Below are 17,774 nucleotides of genomic sequence, written 5' to 3'. Positions count from 1 at the left end.
GCTAATAAACAGATACATTTAGAGAGGTTTATAGATAAAACATTTCATCTGGTAGGATGTTAAACATCTGGAGATGGAATTCCACTTATTTACCGTAACATTGTCCACCTCTTTTGGTCAAACTAATCTTCCCTCAATATGCCACTCATATTTTGGTTGGAATTTATTTGATTATTGAATAAAAGCAGTGGAATCAGTAGATTAATAGTTCACAAGCTAACAGGTGTTAAGCGGTGTAAGCAGCTAATAATCTAGAGGGGGAAAATAGGTGCTACATGTCACTAATTGTTAACAAGCTAACAGATGCTAAGTGGATCTAAAAACTAACATGGCACCACATGATAAAACAGTGCTACATAGCACCGAGAGATAAAAAACTAATGGTGCTAGCAGGTGCTAAATGTCATTATTACCTAACAAGCTAACAGACGCTAACAAGTGCTACCGTGTTTCCCCGATAGTAAGACGTATCGGGGGCTTCAGGGGGGGTCTGCTAATATAAGCCGTGCCATATGTCTTACTTTCGGGGAAACACGGGGGTATTGCCACCTCCCTCTCATCTAGCTGCGCGCCGCCTCCTGCCCACGTCCGCACCGTCCCCCTCTCCATACGTCACCGCGCCGTCCCCCTCTCCATACGTCACCGCGCCGTCCCCCTCTCCATACGTCACCGCGCCGTCCCCCTCTCCATACGTCACCGCGCCGTCCCCCTCTCCATACGTCACCGCGCCGTCCCCTGCACTTGTCACTGCCGCCTCCTGCTTAAAATACGGTAATACAATACTGTTCAGGTTGTTAATAAATGTTAATTTTATGGTTAAAACAAAAAATTCGACAATTTTTTTCAAATATAAGACATACCCCGAAAGTAAGACATAGTGGGGGTTTTGGGGATAAAAAGAAAGTAAGACATTGTCTTACTTTCGGGTAAACACGGTAGGTGTCACTAAAAATGAGCAAAGTAGCACATTATACAAAATGTTACCTATCAATAATTAATAAGCTAATGAGTGGTAACAGGTGCTAAGTTACTATTAACTAACAAGCTAACAGATGCTATCAGGTGCTAGGTAGCACTAATAATTACCCAAGTAGAACATGATAAAAAGTGCTACTTAGTACCAATAGTTAGCATGCTAATGAATGTTAACGTGGAGAAGATGGCTCTAAAAAGCTAACCAGCTAGACGATCTTAAGAAGTGTTAAGTGGTGTAAGTAGCTTCTAAGCTAGTGCGGGCAAACAGGTGCTACATGCCGCTAATTGGTAACGAGCTAGCAGGTGCTACATGTCACTAATTGCTAACGAGCTAACTCTAATAATTAGCAAGGTAACACATGATAAAAAATAAATTAAGCTAACAGGTGGTAAGCTAACAGGTGGTACTTATCGTTTGTAAGGTAGCATGTAATAAAAGGTGCTAAGTAGGACCAATAGCTTACAGGCTAATGGATAATAACAGATGTGACATTGCAACATATGATGTCTAATTGCATTCCTACATAATACCTTGTACTTTTTAAACTAAATTTTGCATTTTACACTATTAACTTGTAAAGTTGCATAATTAAAAAAACACTAAAGGCACTTTAGGAAACTATTTAGCGAGAATAAACTCTTAGATGCTTTACAGTTTATCACAGTTGTTTTATTTATTAAACATTTTTTAAAAACATAAAGCCTTGGTAACTTTGATAAACATCATATTATACAAATCATTTACAACATTGCATTACATGAAAGAGAAAGTAAAGGCCACATTGAACATAGTCACAACTAGGATTCAGAATGACTCTGTTGTGCATAATACAGTTTGTTTGAAGCCGTTTACATTTATTACATTTTTGAAACGCTCCGTTTTTTTTTTATATTATAGCTGTCATACAGAAACATACACAGACACTCAGGTTGACAAAAATATCATCTATAATTAGAGCAAAACACAGAGGACGCAATTTGAGATTTCGCAGACAGGTTATATGTTATGTATATTAATATGTACGATTTTTTCTGTTGCATTAATTGGACCGAAGCATGAGAACATCATTAAATACATGAAAATACACTGAAGTTGTTACACTCATGCCTGCATGGGTCTAACATTGTTGAGACAGAACAGTGTGTTAAAAACCAACATATGGGCAGTTTTTATTTCTTTTTTCATTCAGATCGATTAAACATAAAAGGTTACGTTTAATTAGAATCATCAGATAACCTGAAAATTATCCTAAACTCTCATTTTCTCTGAAGTTCTGAAGTATTTGTGGTTAATTTTTCTTTACTTTGTCACACAAGAAGACTGAATACTGTACATTCAAACATTTATCGATGATACATGTTTTCTATGTTCAACCAGTCGGTTGCATCACTGTAGTGATAACATGATGCACATTTTTTATTTATAGTACTTGAGATAAATTAAAAATAACAGATTCTGATTAAGGCACTAAAAAGGTTTTATGCACAGTTAGAAACAACCAGACAAATTTACTGATGATATTTTCATTATGTGTTATTGCATATAGATGGAGCACTGCTGGTTTCTTATCAGGGGAGTTTTTACATAACCACACAATAAACTCACAAACCTAACTTACCTTATGCATTAATGGCCACTTAATGAGCAGCTCAGTTTAAATAAGTTTAAAGTCGTCCCTTTTGCTTTGGATGCACCAAAGTCCCATCAAGCAATGTCTGATTTAGTAAATGTGAATTAAATTACATCTGATATGTTGGTTTCAACATTCATGCTTGAATTTTATGGTTGTTTCAACATATTTTTTTTTTTTACATTAAATAAACCAGAGGGTTTCTATGTCCAGAGGTTAAGCTTAATTTGAGATAAAATGGCAAGTTTTGATAAAATGACCACAGTAAATAAGGGATATTATTGCAAAATTATTACCTATTTAAGAGAAAATGCTATCAGACCAACACGACCATGTGGAAAAAGTAGCTGCCCTCCTTTGAAACCTTTGTGACGTTTACCAGGAAACATGTTGATGATCCTCGACATGTTGGTAAAATACTCTGCAGACCAAACAGGCAGTCAGTTCAGATTCTGACATAATGTCAGTTTATATACTGCCAAGGCTCTAGACTGCAACCAGTTTTGTCGGAGTTGCAACCTAATTTCTCAAAGTTGTGGCTAAAAAATCGGAGGTTGCATCGCTGCGATAAGTCATTGAAAGGCAAAAGGAATCACCGATACATGAACAAACACAAACCAGATTCATTTTAGGGTCTAAACCAGTCAGAGATGGTGGAGGTCTGCCTGGGAATGGTCCAAATATTCCTACATGTGACAGGCTAGGCTAGGCTAGGCTAGGCAAGGCTGGGCGATGCTATGCTAGGCTAGGATAGGCTAGGCTAGCTAGGCTAGGCAAGGCTGGGCGATGCTATGCTAGGCTAGGATAGGCTAGGCTAGCTAGGCTAGGCAAGGCTGGGCGATGCTATGCTAGGCTAGGATAGGCTAGGCTAGCTAGGCTAGGCAAGGCTGGGCGATGCTATGCTAGGCAAGGCTAGGCTATGCTAGGCTAGGCGAGGCTAGACTAGCTAGGCTGTGCTAGGCTAGGCGAGGCTAGACTAGCTAGGCTATGCTAGTCAGATAATCAGAGACGTAGTACAGATGAGGAGAGAAACTGAAAAGAACAATTGAAAACTGTTTCATCAATTTAAGCCCTAAACCTTCTGAAAGTCATTACCAATACTGAAATTAAATATTCATTCTTAAATTAAATGTTAAATTTGAGATGCTTAACCCATAAAATGTCTTCTTATAATTAAATTTTTATTTATTTCGTTCATTTATCTTATTTTGTAATGTTTTTAAGTTTCAATTTCCGCTCATTGAAGTACTTTAAACACTTTTTAAATTTCATTTCTGCTTCATATAAAGTTTTTTACGCTTACTAGATTGTTAATTAAATTATTTACACATCAAATTTGCCTTAATGGACGTTGATTTAAAAAAAGTTGACCTGTGAAACTGAGATGTCAAATTTTATGTGGTTTAAAAGTTTGGTGGAGCTAAAAAGTTTAAAAATGTTTTAGGTATTAAATAAACTCCTGCTTGTTGCTTGAGGCTAAATTAAAACCAGGATTCCTCTTCAGAAATGTAAAATAGTCGCAGATTGTTGGTGGTAGTTTATGGTAAAGGGTCTAGAGGGCAGTTTCTTTTCCACATCTATAAAATAGATTTTTCGATTTGCAAAACTATTCTGAGTGACCATTTTCTCTAATTAGTTTATGTAATTAAAGAAAAAAGCTGATTTATTGCATTTAAATGACTTAATGTAATCTCTTGCGTTGGTTCAGTTAAAATTTCTTTCATAATTATAATATTTAAAAGTTTTTAATAGTTAGTGAAAAGACGTTTCCCCTTTAAATTGAATAAATTACTTTCTATTTCTCTGCCTTGTTTTCAGCTCTTCTAACCGCAGGATGAATGAATCTGAACCCATTTTAAATCGACTCATTAAAACATCAAAGCCAAATGAAACACAAAAAACAGAAAATGCATGTGTTGTCATGTGAAACACATGGAGATTTATCAGAATGAAGGATTTATTTTTTATCAAAAATAGATCACAAAAATAAACATCAACAAATGGAATTAAAAAGAAAAGTGAGGAAATCATAGTGACGCGTTTTGCAAACACTCCTCCCCACATTGCAGGAATCTATTGCTTCTTCCTGTTGGAGCATGAGAATGACTCGGTGATGAACCTGAAGTTTTCAGCTGAAAAACGAAACTGTTTTACAGGACGAACAGTCCGACCTCGGCTGCCTGTCGTTATCGATACGCTGCCGCACGCGCAGTATGCAGAACAAATTAATCATCAGTCAGAGCTGAAATCTCCCTCGGCTGTTTTCATGCATCGGGAAAGCAGTGACGGCCGGCGAACGCTGCAGAGTGGATGAACTTCTGTGTTTATGTGGGCTGCAGTGACGCAGGTTTGTCGATACCAAACCTTCAGCACGAGAGCGAGAGCTTGGATTCAGTCTCAGCCCACAGCACCTGCCTTTCAGTCCAAATGAATCCAGGAGGTTCAGCAAATATCCAGCTCTGGAGAAATGCACTGAAAACCTGCTGGTTGTTCAACCAAATCCTGATTTCTGATCTCTTTCTGAGTTAAAACATTAGTATTCTTGTTTCTAAATGAACATGAGCTTGTTTTCTTTGCAGTGTTTCTGACAGCACTGCATCTTTTTTTATTATTTTGACCGTTTCTCATTTTCTGCAAATAAAAACTAAATTTGTTCTTGGAATTTCAGAGACATGCTGTCAGTAGTTTATAGAAACAAGAACAATGTTCATTTTATTCAGATATAGACCTATGAAGAGTCAAATCAGAGAAACTGATCATTTTAAGTGGTCTCTAAATTTTTTTCCAGAGCTGTTTATATAAGAATCTCCTGAATTAGTTTGATTTTAGCAGTTTGAAAAGTTGAGCTGATGAGCTGCAGGTGGCGCTATTCCTACATCCACAACTGAAGACAACACGCTAACATAAATCTGCAGCTACCATTAAAACTTTGTGATAACATTTCTGCACAGGTTTGAAACTTTGCGTGACAATTGCTCAGATTTTTGACAGAAAAAGATGCAATAAAGTTTAAAAATTTTCTGTACGATGTTTGATTCTCTGGAGGGAAGCAGCTGTCTTTGGGCAACTTTTATGGTTGTATAATTATCGTTCCTTCAACTCAAATTTAGAAAATCTGGAAAACCATTTGATCATCCCAACACTTTCTTTTCACCAAACCTTGATATTAATCAGTGTCTAAACGTGTTTGGATGCTGGTTCACTTCCCTTTGCTCTGGACCAAGACCTCAGTTTGCTCTTCATGATCTTGTCAGCCTATGACTGCCACCAGGCTCACCAGGTTCTCTGGGGGAAACTTGATGATTGCTACACATCCTGGGCTGACTTTGCACAACTTTCTCAGATTCCCATTCACACGTCTCCACCACCGCTAGATCGCCGTAGTTTTGGTTGTAGCCTCTCATGAAGCCATTGTTGCCAGTTCTGTTTGGGCTTCAAGGATACATTGATATCACGACAACAAGCCATCACAGCCTTGCAGTAAAAGTTTGTACATGCTTAAAACACCCCAACATAGGTAATGCTTCACACTGCATCCCAAAGACGATGATCAGAACCACTCATGTTCTACCAAGATCTTCAGCTAACCATCAGCATCATTGCTCCGCATTGATTTTACCACATGTGCTAACAAGCTAACACAACTGTACGGCCATGATTGGGTCATGGCGTGAGGCCGTCATGACCCGCCCTGTTTCAGATGCCCAACTTCAGAAATATGTTACCAATATGATAACATTTCAACTGTGAAAGTGTTTCTTAATGAATTCCAGTAGATTTCCAACAACCTGCAAGGACCCCCCCATGGTGTAGCCCGTCTTTGATGTCAAAGTATGGACGTCATTCTGTGTTAAAGTTACCATAGCAACTCCTCATGTGACGCAATATCCCAAGCTCATTAAAATAGGAACCCTTAATGTTGATTTTGTAAAACCAGAACATCTTCTACGCTGATGATACACTGATGTATATCAGCAACGTCAAAATTTTGTCACTCTGTGATTCTTCAGTGTCAGCAGTTTCTGGATGGGATTTTTACCCAAAACGAAATGTTGGCATCACTATGATGAGTTAGCAGCAACGTCCAATCCCTGGTCTAATCTGATTTTCAGTATTATACTGAGAAACTGATTGAATTTACAAAAGCTTAAAATTCTCCCAGCGTTCTAGATCCCAAATTTCTCAAATTAATTTTTATTTATTTTCTTCAGCTTCTTTCCAGAGGGAAACCAAAAGTAGTTAATATTTATGACTGACACGTAAATCTGTCAGTTGTTTTGTTTTTATATTTTTAAACCTCAAATATTTTGAAATAAAAGTTAAGAAGCTAAAATGAACCACAAAGAAAAACACGGCCATCTTGTTTCCACCTGCAGCTCATCCAAACAAATGTGCATCTTTTAGATGAGCAGTATTGCAATAGTGTGACAGTTCCCCAGTTTGTTTATTTTCCCAAATTTCAGATATATTTCAAATTCAAATTTGTTTAAGACAGGCAGAGCCACTCTGCAGAACCTTATTGCCTTTTAAGCTAACAGAAAATGCAAAAACAAACAAAACAATGTGCAAAAAAGCTGCTTTTCTCACTCAGGCTGGACATCTGAGGCTCATTTAGTTTCTCTAAATGTGCTTTTCTACCTGATATCAAGGTGAAAACATCTTTGTAGTTTAGTTCTTTGTATATTTTAGAGATTAAATTGAGAACTTAACTTGAGCGTGTTGGTGATAATAATCAGTCCTTCTGGTGTTAAAGCTTCTGTTTTCAGTGAGTTGACACTGAGGTAGTGATAAATCAGGTATACAGCATTCTGATCAGAGATCCAAACACCAACATTCAGATATAATCGGATGTCTGGATTTAATGCATTTTCACACTTTTACCTCCATTTTTCCTCCCACTGGTGCAGACATGTTCATCAGAGCTGCCTGCTGGAGCTGCTTTGTTTTCACCAAGGCAAAAAAAAACATGTTAAAAATCTACAAAATAATTCACCATGTCAACCTCCTGGTATAAAACATATACAGCATGATACTTTAAAAAACTAAAGTCATCTGTCTGACAGGATAACGGCTCCGTATCTGCGAGCTGTCGATGTTGTTCCCACATTTCTTCTGTTCACATGCTCTGCTTTCCAAGCATGCAGTAACGTGGTTTGGTTTGGATATGATATGCGACACACAGACAGCAACAACGAGTTCTTGTTCTCTACAGCAACAGGAGAAACCTCCCAAACAACATCTAAGTATACGCAGGACGGAGCTGATGATTCAAGTAACGTTTGAGTCGTACCTCAGAGTCTGTGCTCTGTAAAAGTAAGCCGAGTTTCCCGTGAAGTTTTGTTTTTGTTTTTAATCCAAGCTTTGTTGTTGTTTTTCTTCAGCGGAGGAGGGAAGCAGGAGAGGATGAGGAGGATGGTGGCAGCTGGAGAGGGTTTAGTGAGGTTCATCAATCTTTCCCTGAAAAAGAGGAAGAAAGAATCATTTAATGAAAGAATTGCAAATATTTTATCTTATTAGAACTGTAGCAAAAAGAGGTCGCTACGTCTCCATAGCAACTTTCTTAGTTAAGTTTTTGCAACTCGAACTTTAAACTTTACAAAATATAACACTTTCAAGAAAAGTTCTTAGTGGGAATTGACTAAAACATTTCTATCAGAATAAAAAAAAAAAACACTAATTTAAAAAAAAACAAAACTCAAAATTGAAATAAAATTAGTTTTTATGCAGCGATGCACAATAAATTAGCATGAACAGTCAAAGCTTGTACAAAGTGTTGAAACCGTAAGAAAATATAACATATATGATATCAGGAAATATCAGTTATAGGTAAGAGAAGCAGCAGGGATGAAACTACTAACTGGATTAATCGTGATTAATCGATTATTCAAATAATCGGCAACTTATTTGGTAATCAATTAGTCATAACCTGGAGAGTAGAGACTCATAAAAGGCATCAAAATATTTAGAGCAGTAATTAAACCAAAACTGTACAAAAATATTTAGCATTTAAGATAAAAACCTCATAACTCCTCAAATGTAATAACATTATGGTGCACAGAGGTCAAACGATTACGGTGTTGATTTCTGATATTTTGAGTTTATAAAAGTCTGAGTTTCTCACCACATCCAGTCATAATCTGAGGAATAGTGAAAAATTCACTTCCTGTTCTCACATTCAGAACAACCCGATCGGGTCGACCGTCAAACTGTCGCCTCAAACTGCTAAATTATTGAATTCACTCACTGATTAAAAATTTACCCTGGGAAATGACTCATGATCTGACATGCAGCTCTTCCTCTAAGAATCCAGCCGATCTGAGCTGATGAATTGATTCTCATTGGATCAAATCACATATTGATACTGATTCTCACTGACGCTGCGGCGCCAACGCGCCTCACAGACGCGTCACCGTTTGGAGATTTTCTCCTCATATTCTGGTCGTTGTGGATATTTTTGAGGTAGTATTACCAATATTCACACTCCTCTGATCTCCAGATCAATTAGATTGATTAGTCTTATGTAGTGAAATAAACAGCTGTGCTGCTATTGGCTGTCCTCAGTGACATCATCATCAACATCATCGTCAGCAGTTTAGATTTAAAGATGGAAGATTAAATTATGTTTTCTGTTTAAATAAAATTATTTAATTACTTACATTATTAATAATTTAATTATTAATTTTATTAATTAACAGAACTATAATTATTAATTAATCACAGTAATTGGGTGAATCTGGATTCACCCAATTCTTGTCGGCCATCTTTAAAAATATTTCCTAATCAATTTCAATCGATTTTTCTTTGATCGATTCATACAAACCTTTAATTGATTCTTTCAAAGCGTCTTTTCTTGTCGCTACAGCAAAACAACATGGTGAAAGTACGGTTGAAAGCCGCCCAATCAGGTTGGAGCTTCCACTGTCGCCATGGAGATAGACAGCGAATAGAATTCTATCCTTTGTCTAAACCAGGAAATGGACCCCTGCCTCTGATTTCCATTAGATTTTAATTTTATTCATGGTGTAAAAAAGAAAAAGCTAAACTTTTCGGCCAGCAGGAGGCGCTGCACTCAGTCTGTAGCTGCAGGAGCCGCATATGTAAACAACATGTTATTGTGATCCTGTTGCTAAGCAGCGGCTCAGACGGTTTAAGCCTGCGTGTTTGTAATTCATCAAGCCTCCTTTAAATAACAGCGGCTGAATGAAACACAGGCTGAACGCTCTGCTCTCTGATTTTACTCTGAATTATTCTGGAATAAATCCACGAGGCTCAGCACGAAAAAACGGCGACGAAAAGTTTAATTTGACTGAAAACTGAAACACTTTGGTGATGCGCAGAAAGTTGAGCACCGTTTTTCATTTCTTTTGTTTTTTTCCTTAAATAGATTAATAGAAATCTAAGCAAACATTATAATTTGCTTAGTTAAAATGTGAAATAAATAATCATTAACATTTAAATTGCAATAATGTTAAATATACAGTTTATAAAGCAGCAATTTGTCCAGTTAGTCTATTTTTGTGTTACATTTGTTAAAATATATTTAATGTTTATAATAAAAACTGGAACAAATCACATTTTAGCAGCTTAAAAGGGGGATAAAAGTTTGAACTTTCTTACAAATGAAGAAAAATGATTTTTGATTAATTTGGTTTTATTTCACTGTTATGATTTGTCTTTCAAAACCTTTTATAAAAACTGAAAAATACAGATTTTTTTCTCTGGTTTTCTTTGCACCATCATTATTTAAAAGTAAATGTTCTGCAATAAAGCAGCTACAAAGAAAGCTTTCAGGATCTTGAGGAAAATGGTTGATTTTTCTTTTCATAAGACATAAAAATGATTTAAAAAGTTATTTTTCTTTTAAATGTACTTTTATTTTTTTATTATATTTCATTAAATAATTTTGAATATTTTTACAGTACTTTATATCTGTTTTAACACTTTTAAGAAACATTTTAATGATAATTAATTTTTACTTCATTAAATAATTTTCATATTTCTTTCTGTACTTGAGAAAAATGCAGCTGTAAAAATAATCCTGATAGATAAATTTAAAAAAAAATTGATTTCAAATGTTTTATTAAAAAAATTATTAGATTCTTTTTAGTTGTATTTTACTATTAAAATATTTTTCCTGTAAATTATATTAAATAAGTAACATTTAATGTTTTTGCCCCATATTTTAGATCTCTATTTCAAATTGCTGCATTAAAAAAATTGTAAAGCCAAAGGAAATTTATTTTAATATCTTCATGGTTCTAATTTTTTGTTATATTCTTTTTAGTTTTATTTTACCAGTGCTTATTAATTAAGTTTTGTTAAATTACATAATTTTCTTGTGTTTTAAAATAAATTTAATGATTCTTATTTCAGCTGTTTTATTATTTTAAATTGCTGCCATTTCTCCCTTTTTTCTGGCCGTTTGGTTTTATTTTTCCCAATAGAAGATATTTATGTGATATTCCTCTGAATTTTTTTATTGGAACTTTTTACTTTCTCCTCATTTTTCCCAGGTTTGCTTTATATTTAGGACTAAACCATTGATTTTTGTTGCTTTCTTCCGTTTAATTTGTGCTTTTTAATGAGACATTTGCTTCATAATGTGATCCAGACCAGAATCAACCCCGTTGTTGTGATTTTTCTGAATATAGTTACACATTTATTTATTTTGCTCCAGTAGAAATCAGGTTTAGAAGCTTCTGACGGTGAATTCTACCAGCTGGAGGTGGAGATGTGTGTTTGTCTGTCTCTGCATCGTCTCCTCTGGACTCCATGAGGTTTTCCAGGTGAGACCTTGAGGCTTTGGGACAGCGGGGACACGGACACTAACGACACCTGTCAGAGCGGAGCTGCCTGCTCTGGCTCACATGAGGAAGAGGTTTGCAGTAAATCCCTCCAGGTGGAAGCAGTTAGTTTAATATTTCTTGGAGCTGTCATGTCTGCAGCTGTCAGGACGGAGACGCTGCGTTACGTAACATGACCTACTGATGTCCTCCTTTTCTCTGTCTTTGTCACTTTTACTCCTTTTCCTCATTTCCTCTCCGTCTAACTTGAGCCTGAGATCTTCCACCTGATCGGCTCCTGTTTCCTCCCATCATCCTGCAGATTCAGATCCAACTTCTGAAACTTCTGCGTGACTTTTAATGAGCCGTGAGGTCAGACACCGCGACAGACGTCACAGCTCAGAGCGTTATAAATCACAACTAGTGATTTCCTGCAACAACGTCACTGGTTTAGTGTGAATCATGTTATTACATTAAGGTCTGCTGATGTTGCTGGAACATTATTCTAAGTTAAATAGAGGCGTGAAAAGGCTGTAAAAAGTTCACAGTGAAACAGAATAAAAAACTCTGCTGAGAGCCTCTGCTGCCACCTGCAGGCCGACAGTAGAACAACAATCAGCAGGAGGTTTGAAGGTTTCTGTTTGTCCAGGTTTTAAATCTGAATGCAGTTCTATAAATCTTTTTTCAGCTGTGAATAAAACATCATATAAACAGTAAATATTATCCTGCTCTATATTTGGTTCGTTACTGGCTTGTTTTCTCATGTTTTAATAAATTTACTGGACTGTCGAACTTCATTTGTGCTTCTTCCGAACCTCTCGCCAGCTGTGGTGGCTTTGCTTTATTTTGAAGTATTTCTATGATAGATATTAATGTTTTAGACTTGAGGTGTGCTTTTGTTTTCCTCCTTTAACGGCTCTTTGAAACTTGCTCAATATCAGGTTTAACTTCTATTTTCTCTGTATTTTAATTTTACTTTATTTAAAGAAACAATCATAATGAAAAACCTTAACATTTTGTCTCCATACAACAGGAGGAACTAAAATAAACTGATCAAAATTTATTTGTACTGCCCCCATCTGGCCAAATGAAGGAACTGAATCTGGATGTCTTAACCAAATCTTTGTCTAAATTTGCTTACTGATTAAAATATTTTGTGCAACATGTTGGTCAGACAGGAAGTGACAACACAAAGTTTGATGGCTCACCTTGTGGGACCAGAACTGAACGTTGGTCTGAGCTGAAGACCCGTCTGACTTTTCCTCCAAACATCCATCAGTCTGATTAACTCCAGTGAAGGTTTTTACTCCGTCAGCTTGTTAAAAATCCTCTGTTTTTGTCTCCAGCAGCTCCGTCTGCTCCGCCCGCCGTCCAGGTGAGTCCAGGTGCTGCTGGACCAGGAAGCTCCAGCGCTGAGGGGCCTTCAGCTCGGCTCAGGTATGGATCAGAACCGCTGGGATCTCTATGAAAGCAAGGGGCCGATCTTTTTATTTTAAATACTTTTTGAAAAACTATTTGAGTTTGGGATTTTTTTATTATTATTATTTCTAAACTCAGTTAAAGGAAATTCCTGTGATGTTTTCTTTCCTATTTTCTTCATACATTCTTGCTTTCTTTTGTGCATTAAAACTGAATTATTATTCATTATTATTTTGGAACAAAAATATTTAGCAGTGCAGTGATTTGTTGAAAAGTTTGAAAGCTTTTCAGACTTGAACTCATTTAAATAAATTTAATAGTTTAAACTAGTTCTTGATTTGCATTTTATCTTAAAATCCCCTAAAATAAAAAAAATCATTTTTTAATTTACGTATTATAATTTATGTTTCTATTTTAACCTTTTTTGTGCTACTGTACAACTATAAAGCATGAATATAATTTAGTATTTTCTGTTAATTCTTGATTTTTCATTTTGATTTCTTACTCTATATATTTTTCTTTAAATGATCTTTTTTAACATATTTATACCCACAATAGACGAGGTTGAGCTCTAAAACATCTAAAATTAAACTGTTAATGTATTAAATTACTGCTTAAAGTTATAATCTTAATATTTTGACTGTATTTAATAAATTTTTTTAACTTGTTGTTAGTAATTATCTGCTGAGCTCAGTTTGTGTGTGGGTTTTTTTAACAACATGGATGCTTCCACAACATGGTGGTTTGGATACTCCTCACTTTTTGCTCCTGCACCAGACAACAACAGAAAAGTCTGGAAGGTTTCCATGGAAACTGCATCTGCCACGGCGGTGCAGTGAGCCGCTTTGACCACACGATGGCGCAGTTGTATTGGAAAAAGCTTCAGTTTCGTTGTGTTTAATTCAATGAGGGTTTTCTTGTTTTTGTTTTTTCCCCTAACCCTGCGTGTTGTCTCGCAGGCTTTTTTTTTTTTTTTTTTAAGTTTTAAACTGAGTTTTAATTTGGTCCCGTGTCAGAAGAATGTAAACCTTAAAGCTGCTCACTAATGACAGTAAAGTGCTACAGAGGCTGATCAGTTGTCCTGCTGGATGGAAGACCGTGTCGGGAGTGGAGAGGGGATCCAACTGAAAACATTCCCTCTGCTGGCGGAAACAAGGAGCCTCAGACGTCCGTCAGCTTCCCGCCGTACGCCTTGTGCGGGCTGCAGTTCGTGTACTTGACGGAGTCCGCGTCCTCGCTGTCCGGGTAGTCGGACTTGGACAGCGACGGCCGGCTGTCGCTCCGCTTGAACTCGCCGAACGGCGCCTGCTGCTGCCCGCAGGTCACGTGCGTGTACTGGAACTGCTCCTCGTGCTCGGTCTCCCGGTGGTAGAAGTAGTTGAAGTTGGAGACGATGACCGGAACCGGAAGCGCGATGGTCAGGACCCCGGCGATGGCGCACAGGGAGCCCACTATCTTCCCACCGATGGTCACCGGACACATGTCGCCGTAGCCTACCGTTGTCATGGAAACCACGGCCCACCAGAAGGCGTCCGGGATGCTGCTGAAGCCTGACTCGGGGTCGTCGGTCTCCGCGAAGTACACGGCGCTGGAGAAGAGGATGACCCCGATGAAGAGGAAGAAGATGAGGAGGCCCAGCTCCCGCATGCTGGCCTGCAGCGTCTTCCCCAGGATCTGCAGTCCCTTGGAGTGCCGTGAGAGCTTGAAGATCCGGAAGACCCGGACCAGGCGGATGACCCTCAGGATGGCCAGCGACATGGCCTGCTGGCCGTTGCCCTGGTGCTCTGCCAGCTCCAACCCCAGCGTGATGAAGTAGGGCATGATGGCCACGATGTCGATGGTGTTCATGATGTTCTTGAAGAAGGCGGGCTTGCTGGGGCAGGCGAGGAACCGGACCAGCAGCTCGAAGGAGAACCAGATGATGCAGAGCGTCTCCACGATGAAGAACGGGTCCGTGAACGGGTTCGGCGGCTCGGCGCCCGCGGTGCCATTTGTCGGGATCATCCCCTCGAAGATCCGGGCCTCCTCCCTGAACTCGGGTAAGGTCTCCAAGCAGAAGATGACGATGGAGATGAGGATGACCAGCACAGAGACGATGGCGATGCCCCGAGCGGGTCCGGAGCTCTCGGGGTACTCGAACAGGAGCCACACCTGCCGCTGGAACTCATTCTCCGGCAGCGGCCGCTCCTCCTCCTTGATGAACCCTTCATCCTCCTTAAAGTTCTCGATCACCTCCTCTCCCAGCTCGTAGAACTTGATCTCCTCCATGAAGATGTCCACCGGCACGTTGACGGGTCTCCGGAGCCGTCCGCCGGACTGGTAGTAGTACAGGATGGCATCGAAGCTGGGTCGGTTCCGGTCAAAGAAGTACTCGTTCCTCAGTGGGTCGAAGAAGCGCATTCTTTTGCGCGGGTCCCCCAGCAGAGTGGCGGGGAACTGGGCCAGGGTCTTAAGCTGCGTCTCGAAGCGCAGCCCGGAGATGTTGATGACCACCCGCTCGCAGCACTCCTGGTTGTCGGCTCGCTCCGGGTCGTACACATCCTGGGCGGACAGCGCGGCCAGTGCCACCGTCTCATCCAGGTTCTCCCCGGGCACCACGGTCATGCTGCTGGTGCCCCCCGCCCCCGCCCCGCTTCACCTTTCCCGTCCAGGCGCTGCTGTAGTCTGGACTGTGGGCTCGGCTGTCACATTCGCTGCATTTTAAGCAGGCTTTGCCCTCCCCGAGCTGACGTGTGTGCACGCTCCCTCTCTGAGGAGGAAATAAAAACACACATGCAAGCACATATGCTCGAGATTAATCTGATTTCATGGCCATAAATGAGTCACAATTGAGAAAAAACTGTATTTTCCGACGGAAAGTGTCGTGCGTAATGAACCTGTTGGTTCAAGGTTATCACATGGGTCGCTGTTTACGCTCCAAAAAATAACCATGCATCTTGAGGAATAAACCTCCAAAAATGGAAGAGATTTCATGCAAAAAAAATTCCCGCAGAAATCCTCAACGATCCCCCGCTAAATGAATACCTGTGGCTCGGTGCGTCACGCGTCCATCCTTGAGTCGTTCGCTGAAAGGAAAACGGCCACCGCAATGTCACGCAGCGAGCCGAAACCTGCTGACGTTTCCTCAAGCTGCCCGCTCATGTGTGCGCCGCTGCGGGCGTGCGGCGCCGTGCGTGAGAACGGGGAACAACACAGCTGTGCAACAAGTTCATAGAGAGAGAGAGGGAAAGAGAGAGAGAGAGGGAAGAAAGCGAGCTGGATGATGGAAATAAGTTTCTGGGCTGCAACTAAAACCGGTGACGTGTTGTCCGAAAATAACTGGATTTCTCTCAGGGCTGCAGGAAAACTTTCTTTTCCCATGGATTGACCCCGAGGAGGGGAGGAGGGAGGGAGTCATTCAGAAAATAAATGAAGAAACGAACAGAAGCAGGAACAGAGACACGAACTGCATCAAGTTCACTTTAATACAGATACTGCGACTGCAAAAGTTTTTACACCCCTTAAACTTTTCCACATGTTGTCAGACTTGAATGCATCATGTTAGAGTTTAATCTGAACTGTGGCGTAGTTAGTGTAGTTTATGTTAATGGATATATAAATATAAATATGTATAAATATAAATATGTAGTATCTTTAAGTGTTTTCCAGTTTTTATTCAGAATCACACTGTAGCTTCCTTTTCTGTCTGTCTGTCTGTCTGTCTGTCTGTCTGTCTGTCTGTCTGTCTGTCTGTCTATCTATCTATCTATCTATCTATCTATCTATCTATCTATCTATCTATCTATCTATCTATCTATCTATCTATCTATCTATCTATCTATCTATCTATCTATCTATCTATATTTACTCTTCCTTGTTTCCTTTCCTTCCTTCACAGCTGTGAAGGAAGGAAACGCTTTCGTGTTGTGGCGCCTTCTACTGTTTACTAGCATTATTACTGTTACTATTGTAATGCTCTTTTTACCTGTCTGGTCAAATCATCAGGTTTGGTATTCACTACATTTTATTTTGGAATTGGTTTTAAAGTTTCTTTTCTCGAGTTTAAAGCTTTAAATGCTGCCTTGCAAAATTCCCAAGGTGTCACGTATCTACAATTAAGGACTTAAATGTCTTACATTTTTAAAAATACAAGTTCACCTTAAATACTTGCAATTTGTCTTGACAGGACTATTTGATCTTGTATATTTTACGATTTTTTTTTGTTTGAGTTGCACTCATATCTTCATTGCATTTTGTGACTCGAGACAATTGAAGCTACCGCTAACTCCCTGCTAGCACACCCTTGCTAATTAGTGAACTACCTGACTCAGCTTCTATCATGTATAAATTAAAAAGTATTTTTATATTTTTATGGAGATGTAAGTCTTTAATTCCATTCATAATGATCTTTAAACTCTTAAGAAGTCTTAAATTTGAGTTGGTGAAACCTGCAGAAACTTCACTGAAACCAAAACCAATCATGCTAAAGCCAGATGGAAAAGCAAAACTGAGAGTTATTGCTGGTTGCACCAGCTGCTTATCAGCTCCTTTATACCTTTTGGAAACTTCAAGGGAATTTGGTGCAGCAACCTGTCTTCCTTTTTCCAAATCCACTTTAAAATCTTTCTTACTCATCCTCTCTCCGTGTGTCTGTCTCATTACTGCGACCCAAATCGTTTGACTCATGGCGAAATCCCAGCCCCAGCTGGCTGCAGCAACTGCAGCAACACACCAGCTCATTCCCAGTATGCTGTGAGCTCATCGCCGGCAACATCAACACACACTCACACACACCAGCTGGCTGTTTGAAACATTTCCCTCCACATGTTGGTGAAACATCACTCCGGTCCGTCTTTCCTGATCGACTGCAGCTCAGAAAATGTTTCAAGTCGCTGGGAAACGATAAACATCTGGATTAAACCTTAAAGGGGCAACTCTTAACACCAAGTCAAGTTTATTTGTGTCGCACATTTTTGCAATTCAAAGT

The 17,774-nt window shown here is 39.1% G+C and overlaps 2 protein-coding genes across 14 annotated transcripts in view; one reads left to right on the top strand and one right to left on the bottom strand.

Moving 5' to 3' along the window:
- Window positions 1-17,774, top strand: part of LOC103459369 (rho GTPase-activating protein 8) — a 148,528-nt gene that overhangs the window by 73,310 nt on the left and 57,444 nt on the right. For all 13 annotated transcript variants that reach the window (XM_081604203.1, XM_081604200.1, XM_081604197.1 and 10 more), the window contains one exon: window positions 12,736-12,826. The gene's annotated coding sequence lies outside the window, so the exon portion shown is untranslated. The remainder of the gene's footprint in view (window positions 1-12,735; window positions 12,827-17,774) is intronic.
- On the bottom strand, window positions 1,624-15,986 carry LOC103459368 (shaker-related potassium channel tsha2). The gene is made up of 3 exons (XM_008400875.3): window positions 15,833-15,986; window positions 12,598-15,557; window positions 1,624-8,063 (listed from the first exon to the last, which is right to left on the bottom strand). The coding sequence occupies exon 2, from the start codon at window positions 15,410-15,412 to the stop codon at window positions 13,970-13,972; it is 1,443 nt and encodes a 480-aa protein (XP_008399097.1). The 5' UTR covers window positions 15,413-15,557; window positions 15,833-15,986; the 3' UTR covers window positions 1,624-8,063; window positions 12,598-13,969.

Source organism: Poecilia reticulata, chromosome 23 (assembly GCF_904066995.2).
Source record: "Poecilia reticulata chromosome 23, P_reticulata-male-v2, whole genome shotgun sequence".
Classification (NCBI taxonomy): domain Eukaryota; kingdom Metazoa; phylum Chordata; class Actinopteri; order Cyprinodontiformes; family Poeciliidae; genus Poecilia; species Poecilia reticulata.
This window is presented reverse-complemented; position numbering and strand designations above follow the sequence as displayed.

Coding starts and splice junctions, on each gene's coding strand:
- LOC103459368 (XM_008400875.3), bottom strand. CDS start 15,412: ATGACCGTGGTGCCCGGGGAGAACCTGGATGAGACGGTGGCACTGGCC.